Here is a 12,743-nt window from a genome sequence, read left to right on the forward strand (position 1 = left end):
ACACTTTTTAGCCATTACTCAAGACTTCACACAGTAATTATGACAAAATGTCACACATATTCATATTTTCTATGACTGTGGATAAAAAGGGATGTGACCTGAAACTAGTTTGAGAGGAGGAGGAGGTGATGAGAAAATGTGGGACAAATTTCAGCATTTTATTTTGAAATAGGGGACGATCCGGTATCATACAGACTCTTCTAATGGGATGGAGTGAGATAGACCGACAGTACGATTGGAACCAACAACTCTTCTCTAAATGTTAATGTTGATCTGCTGCAACGAAAAAACTCCGAGCTAAAACCTCCAGCCTTGTTCTTCTTCTTCTTTTCAGGCTCCAACAGCAGCAATAAAAACAGACTATTACACCCATAAAGCAGCGTTTTTTCTCCACATTACAGAGAATGATGTTGTTGTTGGTCATTATGTTCCACTGTAATATTATCCACTAGATCCACCTCACAGAGGGAGAGCAGACAAGCACAGAGGCTCAGACTGATGTGAATCACAGACTGAAGACGGATGTATTCTCTGTGGTGGCGGTACGTCTTCATAGAGCCTTTACGTCAGCACATTATTAAAACTTATTGAAGCAGTTTGATGGAACCATCTGAAAACACACAGCACAATGCAGCAGAGGCAGTACAGTGATGGTACCGTGTTGCTTTTACCATCAGCCCTAAAAAGCTCATTATGGCCGAACGTTAATGCAGCAATTACAGAGGGAGGGAGGCAGCTAATGGATGGATCGCAGCTACAGCCAGTGTGTTTCTCTGGGGGTTTCTCAGATACAGTCACAACAACACATCTGTGCTTTTGCCTCATTTTCTGTAGCTACATGACAAAGCTGCCGACTAGAGATTTGGATTTGAGTTGACTTGACTTGAGACTCATTGTAATTGTCATACTAAACACTGACAGACCTGAACGTCTTGGACTGACTCTGTTTTAACAGTGTAAAATGCAAATGCTGTGCTCCTGTCAGTGTTAACCCTTGACCTCCTCTCTCTCCAGCTGCGATCGAGGCCTGCCTGGGTCACCTCCTCAAGAGACGGGCGGCCGGGTTTCTCCGCAGTGACAAGATCGCCGCCCTCTTCACCAAAGTCGGAAAAGTCTACGACACGGCCGGCGAGGTTTGTCGCAAAGTGCAGGAGCAGCTCCAGCAGCAGGCTGATCTAACCAGGTTGGTCTCATTACCCCCCCCCCCCCCCCCCCCCCCCCCCCCCACATGCTGTTTAAGCTCCAGCTTCGTGTTTCCACCAGAGAACACACCTGACAATCAGAATTTAATTTATTAAAGTAAGTGAATCTTAATTACAGAGGAGGAGATGCTCTTCTCCATGACAGCCTCTTGGTCTGTTATGGACGATAATGAGAGTCACAGTGTCGCTTTAATTATGCACCAAAACATCAACTAATCAGCCACAATAACTGTCAGAGAGTCCGTCTTTACACAGGGTGGACACAACAACAGGAGAACACCTGCAGTCCAGAAGACAGCTTACCTTTTACCTGTGATTCATATAATACCAAATCACAACAGACATTATCTCAGTGCACTTCACAGAGTCAGGTCCAAACATGACAATATTATAGAGAGAAACCAACTGTTCCACCATGAGCAGCAGCTGCTGACAGTGAAGAGGAAAACCTCCCTTTAACAGGAGGAAATGTTGGTGTTCGATCGAGAGGACAGATTTCCTCTGGACTTAAGTTTTACCTCCTGATCACTGATGAAATTTAAGTTCAGGAACTCGCTGTTAAAGCAGAGGGAGTCCTGACACTGAAGTTGCTGTAGTGGAAAAGACTTTTTCACACCTGACGACCCCAAAACAAAGACTAAACTGAGTCCAGCTGAAGTCTGGATCAGTAAATCACTGTAAATCAGTAGAAATGAATAAGGACTAATGCACTAAGGCTACGCCCACACCACTACATTTCCTCCTACCATCCACACCACTCTGGAGTTCTCGCTGACAGTTAGCCAGCTAGCGATAGCAACATTTGTCGAACGCATTAATAATAAGAGTAACAGCAAGTCAGCTAACGTTATCATGTCTACTGTAGCCGTCACTAATGAAAACAGACTGTAACATTATGAACCATCAAGTTACTGAAACATGGAGGAGAAGAAAAACCAGTTCTGAGTCCAGCTCAAAGGGTTTTCCTCCCAGGAAACCAGACCAGTATCTGCTCTATGGCCAGACTGGGAAAGAAATTCAGCCTTGGACTGATATTCTGGGACTGGCTGCATCAATGACACTGATGAAGCCACTAAAGACACTGACGGAGCTGGTAAAGACTTAAAAGACTTAATGGATGTTTTGACGGTCCACCAGCATCTGAGCCGGTAGTCCTCAGTCCAGTCCACTGATCTGTCTCGTCTCTTTCTGTGTCTGATGCTTTTTTAGATGAAAACATGTTTTTTTCTTCTTCAGTGGAGGAAATTCTGGAAGGTGACTTTCACCTGAGCGCTGCGTGCTACGCTACTGTGCTGTGCTTCGTTCTCGGCTCAGGACGCCATTACTCCACTATATCTTTACACAGAGAATAGATGCCTGCTGCTGTATTAATGTTTAAAATCTAATTAACTGAAACTTTAAACAGAATTAAACCAGCTGACCAGTGCTCAGCTTCTTTAAACCTGAAACTCACTTGTTGCTTCAGGTTTTTGCTTCTGTTGTTCACAAAAGGCTGAGAACCTGCAAATTGCTTCTTGCAGGTATATTTTTATTTTACTTGTTTGCTTTTTGTGGGGTGCATTTGTATTTCATACATGCAGCACCAGCCAGAAATACACCTGGTCACCTGTTCAGTCAGGTTTTCTGTCCGTTCCTCACATTGAACCGAAAGTGTGGTTTGAGGTGCAACGTTTTATTTAGTCATAAACTTTCTGTCATTATCTGCATGTAAAACACACAGTTACAGACACAATCTCTGGTCAGCTGAGTGTTTACTGACGCTGAGCAATCTGTGTACACACTGTGATAAGCCTCAGGTCCATACATATGTATTTCTGTGTGTGTGTGTGTGTGTGTGTGTGCAGAGTCTGATAAACTGCCTTATCTGCAGACTCTGTCGAGCTGTTTGCAGCCCCATTAATTGTCCATTAGCCTGAGCCACTGGCTGCCACACACACACACACACACACATCTGCATAAATAATGCACAAACAATAAAACAGGGGCAGAATGTGTAGCGAACGTCGTTGCGTGATGTAGATCAGGACGCCAGGCGCTCGCCGCTCCTTCTTTATATCAGCCGCAGTCGCTTGTTCATCTGTCACATCTCATTGGCCTTTATTTCCCCAGACAGACCGCACACAACATCATGGCCTGTTGTTGTGTGTGGATCACACTCCTCACACACACACACACACACACACACACACACACACACACACACACACACACACACACACACACACACACACACACACACACAGGCATATCCCCACCCCCACCCCCCTCTCCCTGTCGTCTCACCTCAGGGCTCCATCTCTCATTTACCATGATTGCCATGGCAACGTGTTTTGTGCCACTGGCAGTGAAAGAGGCAGAGAGCATGATGGGAAACAAAGAGACACAGAGAGAGAGAGAGACATCAACAGAGGGATAAAGAGTTACAGCAGAGCAGGATCTGTGCGTGTGTGTGTGTGTGTGTGTGTGTGTGTGTGTGTGTGTGTGTACGTGTGTGTGTACGTGTGTGTGTGTGTGTGTGTGTGTGTGTGTGTGGTTGAACAGGTTGTATTTGCCCCCCCTCCCCCCCACCCCTGACTCCTGCTCAGAAGTGAGTTTATAAAAATAAACCACAGGAAGCTCCTGAGTCTCCTCCACATTAAAGGATTACACCCAGGCTCTTATTTTGATAGTTTGCTTGGTTTTATATAATAATGTTATAAGATCTCAGATGCACAACGTTGTCAAAGCAACATGAAACGCAAACACAATGTTTCATCTAGACTGGTCAGTCAACAGCTGATAATGCTAACATTAGCTATGTAGCATTAGCAAAAACTAACATATACCTCCTTTAAAGTTGAGCTTGGTGTTTCATTCATGACATTGGAAAAACAATCTGCACTCAAGGTCCACTTACTAACCTGTTGTGGAGCTTTCTGATGACGACACTGTCTGAAATAGTCTTTGGAAGAAGTGAGTAAGTGGACCTTGAGTGGAGAATTAAATGCATGTGTACGGTGTCAGCAGAAGTGCAGAGAAGACGTGCAAACATTTCTGTTTTGGGTCTTTAGATCTACAGCTAATTTGGTACATTAGCACCAGTCGCTAATGTTTTACACCTGTGCCCCACAGCTGCAGAACACACAGTACTACAGAGTACTACAGAGTACTACAGAGTACTACAGAGTACCACAGAGTACTACAGAGTACTACAGAGTACTACAGAGTACCACAGAGTACCACAGAGTACTACAGAGTACTACAGAGTACCACAGAGTACTACAGAGTATCACAGAGTACCACAAAGTACTACAGAGTACCACAGAGTATTACAGAGTACCACAGAGTACCACAGAGTACTACAGAGTACCACAGAGTACTACAGAGTACCACAGAGTACCACAGAGTGCTACAGAGTACCACAGAGTACCACAGAGTACCACAGAGTACTACAGAGTACCGCAGAGTGCTACATAGTACTACAGAGTGCCACAGAGTACCACAGAGTACCACAGAGTGCTACAGAGTACCACAGAGTACCACAGAGTACTACAGAGTACCACAGAGTACCACAGAGTGCTACAGAGTACCACAGAGTACTACAGAGTGCCACAGAGTGGTACATAGTATTACAGAGTACTACACAGTACTACAGAGTATTTCAAACCCTGTCGTGTATTTATTTATTATTATGTTATTTTGCTGTAATATTAATGAGATTTTTGGTCCCTGGGTCGTTAAAAGCAACAAAAAAAACATCTGCAGGAGGAAACGCTCATGTTTCTGTCTGACATCATCCTGATGCTCCTGCACCACACACACACACACACACACACACACACACACACACACACTCACACACACTCTCACACACACACACACACTCACACACACTCACACACACACACTCACCATTCCTCTAAATGGTAGGGGAATGCACAAATCGTGACTTAGCTGAAACACACACACACACACACACACTGCAGGGAGATCTAACATCGTGACTACAGCAGCAGAGTCCCGCTCAGCACACACACACATTAGCTTGTTGAAGTGTGTGTGTGTGTGTGCGTGTGTGTGTGTGTGTGTGTGTGTGTGTGTGTGTGTGTGTGTGTGTGTGTGTGTGTGTGTACTGTAGAAGAGCCAGGGTCTGGATGACAGCGCTGACGTCAGGCGTGTGCCTCCATATTCATGAAACTGATCAGCTGATTTAAAGATAAAATAGCTCCTTTATTCCGACACAGATTCATTAAAACACAAACAGTGATCAGCTGTTGGAGAAGCTGCTGCTGAGCGGAGACGAGCTGCAGTGTGTAGTGATGCTGTTGAACGCTGCCTCCACATGGTCAGAGTTTCTTTTCATGTGTGAACCGTCACATCACATGACCCGGGAGTTGGAAGTAATGTTGGCGTGGCCCTTTAATTTTTTATCTGTGTCATTGAGTTTTTCCGACTGTCTCACGCTCATGGACACGATGTCTCAGTGACGCACAAACAATCTCATCAGTCTCAAGAAAAAACTGATCAGATTTTGGTGGTCAAAGGTCAAAGGTCAGTGTGACCTCACAAAACTTAATAAATAAAACAAAATAAATACTCTGCATAAATACTGACTGGACTACTTTTATTTTATTTTAACAGTTACTGCAACAGAGGAAAGGAGATCACAGCAGACTGTATAAACACATACATATGAGCATATAGATAGAGTCATGTGACGCAGGTGTGATGGCGAGCGAGTCTTGGCGGGTGTTCAGTGGAAAAGGAGCTTCAGTGTTTCAGGGTCTGGTGAAGACCGGACCAGCAGGTGTGGAACCCCCCAGGCTCTGATCCTGGGCCTGTACATCCACACTGTCACCTCCCTTGTGTTCTGTCTGATCAAAGGTTTGTTTGTTTGTTTGTTTGTTTGTTTGTTTGTTTGTTAAATGTCGATGTCAGACTTTAAACACAAACCCTCCTCTGTGGTTGTTCCTGTGTTGACCTGCAGGAGAACTCAGAGCGTGGGACATGAACCTCTGAGGAGACAGGGCTCCTCCACCACCAGCCGCCCCCCCCAGCCCCTCTCCGCCCAGGCCATCAAACACATCTGGGTCCGGACGGCGCTCTTTGAGAAGGTTCTGGACAAGTTAGTCCAGTACATCGTGGACAACTCCAGGTAATTAGTTTGATTGTGAGCCGTGCGGCGGCGACTCGCGGCGCTCGGCTCCAGTGGCTTAAATCTCCTGTTTATGGATCCATTGTGCCGCTGCTCTGCTCGGCCTCTGTCTGACTAACAGCAAACAGCAAACGAGGCTCCGGCTCCGGATCAAAGCCTCAGACTTGAAGTTCAGACGGACGCACTTTTCAAAAGGAGCAAAATCCACCTGAAGAAACAGGAGTTGTGTCGTCTGATGTTTTATTTCTGTTGTTCCTGATCTTACGGCCAGGTTAAAGGTCAGGTTCCTTCAGAGAGGAAGCCTATCAGCAGACGTTCACTTTCACCAGGAACACACTTCCTGTTGTGCGGCGGCTGACGTCGCTGAGCTGCTGCGGAGAAGCACGAGTTTACAGTTACTGAATGTTGATTTCTCTTCATTATTAATTAATTTAAATTGATTGTGACAGAAAACGTCTCTTAATGTCTCTGTCTCCTCATGCAGCTGCTACAGTGGTTAAAAAATATATTTGTATTTTTCACATCTGTGTCAGATTCAGACTAGAAACTCTAGTGAAGGAGGATGTTGCTGGTGTGATGTCACTATGACATCATCAGGTCTTTTCTCTGTCTGTTTCTGCTGCGAGACGCCAAATCTGTAGAGAAATATATTTGAACCACTGTAGCAGCTGCATGTGGAGACAGAAACATAAATCAGAAATTAATTAATAAAGAAGAAAAATCCGAACTCGCCGCTGTGAACACGCACACGTGTGTGATTCTCCGAAGCAGCTCAGCGACGCCAGTTGCCACACAACAGGAAGCGTGTTCCCGCCTCAGTCTGGTTCTCTCGTTCTTTTCAACCCTCTGATACGACCCAGTACCGGACCGCGGTCGCACCGGGAGTGGCCCACCTACCTTCGTCACCATGGTTACTATAATAATGGTCATGGGTTGGTTGGGTTCAGGAAAAGATGGCTGCTGTGTCTCAGATCAGATGCTTCAGTCAGGTCACCTCCCTGCAGCCGTGAGGTTGATAAAGACAGCAGCTTCAGGAAGTAGTCACACCCCTTCTCTTTACTGTCTTTTACTGTGTCCATTTAAAATGGATAAAACTGCCATTTTTTCCATCAATCTATAATCAATAATCCATAATAACAAAGTGAAAAGCTCAGAACGTCTCCTCATTAGAAACGGATGATATTTAATGATCTTTTCCTTTAATTCACCTTTTTCTTTCTCTGTTTGTGGCGGCAGTAAATACTACGAGAGAGAAGCTCTGATGCATGACTCAGTGTTCGGGCCGATCCTGGCAGCTCTGCTGGGTGAGTACATCACACTCTTACAGCCATGGATCAACACTTCACATAAAACACAGAAGAAGAAGAAAATATATGGAGCTTTAATATTTGATAAAAACATAATCATGTAATTAGATAATCATTTAGTGCCATAAGGTTCTGTTTCTATCCAGGATCAGGTTCCTACAATTAACCTTTAATTTAACCTGAAGAGTGATGCTCACTGACAGTCTGGGGAATGTGTCTCCATGTGTCTCCATGTGTCTCCATGTGTCTCCATGTGTCTCCATGTATCTTCACATGTCTCCATGTGTCTCCATGTGTCTCCATGTATCTTCACATGTCTCCATGTGTCTCCATGTGTCTCCATGTGTCTCCATATTACTCCATATGTCTCCATGTGTCTACATGTGTCTCCATGTGTCTCCATATTACTCCATATGTCTCCATGTGTCTACATATGTCTCCATATTACTCCATATGTCTCCATGTGTCTCCATATGTCTCCATGTGTCTCCATGTGTCTCCATGTGTCTCCATATGTCTCCATGTGTCTCCATATGTCTCCATATGTCTCCATGTGTCTCCATGTGTCTCCATATGTCTCCATATGTCTCCATATTACTCCATATGTCTCCATGTGTCTCCATGTGTCTCCATGTGTCTCCATATGTCTCCATGTGTCTCCATGTGTCTCCATGTGTCTCCATATGTCTCCATATGTCTCCATATGTCTCCATGTGTCTCCATGTATCTTCACGTGTCTCCATATGTCTCCATGTGTCTCCATGTGTCTCCATATGTCTCCATATGTCTCCATGTGTCTCCATGTATCTTCATGTGTCTCCATGTGTCTCCATATGTCTCCATGTATCTTCACGTGTCTCCATATGTCTCCATGTGTCTCCATGTGTCTCCATGTGTCTCCATATGTCTCCATATGTCTCCATGTGTCTCCATATGTCTCCATATGTCTCCATGTGTCTCCATGTGTCTCCATATGTCTCCAGTGGGGCCCTGTGCTCTGGAGTACACCAAGCTGAAGACATCAGACCATTTATGGACCGACCCTTCAGCCAACGAGCTGGTTCAGCGCCACCGAATCCACGGAGCCCACCGGAGTCAGGACGCCATTGCCGGCCGCCGGCCCGCTCTGGGGGTGAGTGCGGCGGCTGATCCTTCAGTCCTCTGGAGGTGTCGTGTTGGGTGGTGGACGGCGTTCACCGAGGTGTAGAAGTTGATAGTCGTGCGAGTTTGCTGTTAAAAATCTTCTCTGCTCCAGATCCGCAAGAGGCAGTCGAGCGGCAGCATGTCAGAGGACAGGTTCGCGGCGTCCGCCAGGGAGTACGTGGAATCGCTCCACCAGAACTCCAGGACTCACCTTCTCTACGGCAAGAACAACGTCCTGGTGCAGCCGGTACGACGCCGCAGCCTCGCTCTGACATCACAGAAACCTATCATCACACAGAAAGACGAGCTTCACTTTGCAGCCAAGATTAATGATAATAATAATCATTTTTATTCAGGCAACAGTGAAACAAGCAGCTGATGGAAAACATGACAGTATCTTTGTGTCATAGTGAAAATAAAAGCTAACACAGTGTCACCAGCTGAAGGACGATCAATAAAAATCAATGAATCAATAAAAATCAATCAGTCTTAAAGAGCAACAAAAGTACAATCAAGGATTCTACTTTAAACTCAACACTTTTATTCTGACATGAAACAAAACCTGTAAAGTTAAATATAAAACCTGGGAACCTTTTCATCACAGATGTGTAGCTCATACTAATATGTATGTTTATGTAAGTATTCTTATATTGTAGACGCATGTTACATCAATACATGTTCATGCCTTTATATACACATTATATTATATACATATATATATATATATACCACTTTACAATTAATGAGAAATTACTAGTAAAACATATATAAACATATAGAATTTTTTTTTTATGTATGTTTGAATAAACTTGATATGATATATATTGTACAATACAAGAATTGATTTTTATTATATGTACATATATACATTTTACTATGGGTATGTGATGATAATATATTCCTTCACACATCAGTGTTGATATATTATGACTTTATTCTCAAAGCTGAAGCTGCTGCTGTGGAGGCAGCAGACAGACAAACTGCAAACGATGCTTATTTTCATCTATTATTTCATTACACACACACACACACACACACACACACACACACACACACACACACACACTGTCTGTAATGTGCTCTGTGCTGCCAAATGGCTGCGGCGTGTTTGGCCCTGGGAACGAGCTCATATTTACCTCCCGCGACGCTCAGCCTTTGACTGAGCCACGCTAACACACACACACACACACACACACACACACACACACACACACACACACACACACACGCTGAATGGTAGCTACTGTATATGATCCTACAGTGTTTAATATTATCTCACAGACTAACCCTGACCACACCAAGAGGCCCTGACAGACTATTTTTGTGTTGCCATGGAGACGCCATTGTCATTGAAAACGCTGCTCATCATGAGTTTATAACAGACTTAAACTTTGAATGTTGCTTATTTAGCCACAAATGTTTAATGTGTAAGAGAAGAGATGTTTCCGAGGTTGACCTGTTGGTTCTGACCTTCCTCTACCACTTTCATTTTTCATCTGTTTTCTATCCATCAGAACTCTGTAAAACCACAAACAAACATTCTTACGTTTCTGTTTGTGCTTGGATTAAACAAGGGGCGGAGTTATAACAGATCAGAGCACACAGACGTCAGACGCCTGTTTTTAAATTCAGTGTGACTTACACTTCCAGAGGATATCGTCATCTCTGACGTCCATCATGAATAAATTGATGAACCTGCTGAAGAATCATAGAAAAGATGCTCTTCAGTCTCAAAGTGATGCTGTCGTGTTGCTAAGAGCTGATTCAGCAGATTTTCACCAGCTCAGAATGTAAACAAATATAATAATAAATAAAAACTGGTCTCAGATTGTGGCCTACAGCTGGGTAACTGTCTCCATGGCAACATTATAACTTTATTTATTCATGTGGATCCCCATCAGCCACCAAGGTAGCAGCTACTTTAGCTAAACAACTGTAAAACTACTAATAAACCAGTTCCTCATTAATGATCATACAGTCAGATATTATGTAGGAAAATGGGAGACTGGTGTTTTCTTTTAACATTCCTACTTGTTAAATGTGAAATATTCTACTTCCTGTTTACACCCCCCCCCGGCAGAAGAAGGACATGGAGGTGTTGCGGGGATACCTGTCGCTCCACCAGGCCGGGGATAACCTCACCCTGAAGTGGACCCCCAACCAGCTCATCAACGGCACGCTGGGAGACTGTGACCTGGAGAAGAGGTATCACACCCCCGCCATGAATTTATTAATGTGAATTTAAACTCTGACAATGAAGTGAAACGTGACGGCCGCCATCTTGTCTCTGTCAGCATCTACTGGGACTATGCACTGACTGTTCCTCTGCGGCAGATAGTCTGTATCCACTGTCATCAGCGCCGTGAGTCACAGTCATATTACACTCCGTCAGTCATGAAGGGGCCGTGTCTCATCAATATATTGATTGATCGTCTTGATAGAGAGTACATGTGTCTTTCCTCCAGCTGACTGTGGCGGGACGCTGGTCCTGGTGAGTCAGGATGGGATCCAGCGGCCGCCCCTCCACTTCCCCCCCGGTGGTCACCTCCTGGCCTTCCTCTCCTGCCTGGAAACAGGCCTCTTACCGCGGGGTCAGCTGGAGCCCCCCCTCTGGTCCCAGAAAGGCAAGGTCAGTGTGTGTCCCCTTGTTAGAGCTGCCCTGTCTCCACGGAGACCGGCCCGTCATTCAAACTTTAATACTGTGTCTTTACGTGAAGCGGCTCAGTGGGTGTTTTTGTTCTCTGGTGTGTGTGTGTGTGTGTGTGGTGTGTGTGTGTGTGTGTGTGTGTGTGTGTGTGTCCTGCAGGGAAAAGTCTTCCCTAAGCTGAGGAAGAGGAGCAGCGCCGCCCGGCTCATCGACCAGGACAGGAACGGCGAGGAGCAGACGGCTGCTGACTACGTGTTTCGCATCGTCTACCCAGGATACCGCTACGACGCCAGTAAGTCGCACTGTTACACACACACCCGTCCAACCCGTTCCCGCTCATGTCTCTGCTTTCTGAATAACCAGTGTGTCTGTTTATGATGTGTTTACAAAGTGCGGCTGTGGTGTGCCGTCGCCCCCACGATGCACATGTGGCGGCCTGTGGGACGGCTCTGCTCTAACTGTGTTCTCTGTTGTCCCACTGGTGCGAGCAGTCACTATAAACTACCACCACACCACGGGCAGCCGCGCTCCGTCGCTGGACGATGACGAGGAAGAGGAAGATAGGCTCCATGCTATGATCTCAATGATCTGCTCGCGGAACCTCACAGACCCTAATGTCATGAAAGGTTTTTATCACCTTAACACACCCACCCGACCCCCCCCCCCCCCCCCCCCCCCCCCCACTCCTGAGACCTCACCCCCAGCTTCAGACGTCCCCCTCCCACCCCATTGCCCTCTCAGGCCCCCCCGCCCTCCTCCACCCTTCTTCCCGACCTCACCTCCACCAGCTGTGTCTGCCTGTGTGTGTGCTGCCTGACGCCGAGCCCAACAGTGTGGAGTAGGCTGGGAGGGGGGGTTGTGCTAACATTAGCAATAAAACAACCATTAATACATTTTATACATTAAATGTGAGAAAGTAGTCAGATATAAACCAATCGAACACTCACTGAGACGTTACAGCCTCTAACATTTAGTTCAAAACGCTTTAGGACAAATGATGTGGAGTTAGCCTCGTCCGTAAGAAGCCACCTGGCTCTGGCAGGTGAATCAGGTGGAGATAGATAGATAAGAAAAAGTTTCCTCCTATTTGTTGCTGTTTGAAATGGACACGTGGTCTTGATTTTAGTCATGAAAATTATCTCCCATAATAATAATCGTCTGTTGTTTCTATTGTGGTTTATAATCAATATCTTTTTATTAACCATGGATCAAAGGGGGTTGTTCATAGTGACCCACAGAAGATTAGCAAAGAGTTCTACAAAGCTTTTTAGCTTCTTTTAGCTAATGGTTAAATCACTTTTGTTAAAAAC

At 45.3% G+C, this 12,743-nt stretch overlaps 1 protein-coding gene across 2 annotated transcripts in view; it reads left to right on the top strand.

Annotated features, from left to right (window-relative positions):
- Positions 1-12,743, top strand: part of sgsm2 (small G protein signaling modulator 2) — a 58,615-nt gene that overhangs the window by 27,574 nt on the left and 18,298 nt on the right. The window contains exons 3-12 of one of the 2 annotated variants that reach the window (XM_056373598.1): positions 1,015-1,183; positions 6,169-6,336; positions 7,573-7,640; positions 8,627-8,775; positions 8,899-9,033; positions 10,867-10,991; positions 11,081-11,148; positions 11,252-11,415; positions 11,593-11,725; positions 11,925-12,059. In XM_056373598.1, the coding sequence (XP_056229573.1) occupies positions 1,015-1,183; positions 6,169-6,336; positions 7,573-7,640; positions 8,627-8,775; positions 8,899-9,033; positions 10,867-10,991; positions 11,081-11,148; positions 11,252-11,415; positions 11,593-11,725; positions 11,925-12,059 (1,314 nt within the window). The remainder of the gene's footprint in view (positions 1-1,014; positions 1,184-6,168; positions 6,337-7,572; positions 7,641-8,626; positions 8,776-8,898; positions 9,034-10,866; positions 10,992-11,080; positions 11,149-11,251; positions 11,416-11,592; positions 11,726-11,924; positions 12,060-12,743) is intronic. The other variant, XM_056373599.1, reaches the window with a different exon arrangement.

This window comes from Seriola aureovittata, chromosome 4 (assembly GCF_021018895.1).
Source record: "Seriola aureovittata isolate HTS-2021-v1 ecotype China chromosome 4, ASM2101889v1, whole genome shotgun sequence".
Taxonomy (NCBI): Eukaryota; Metazoa; Chordata; class Actinopteri; order Carangiformes; family Carangidae; genus Seriola; species Seriola aureovittata.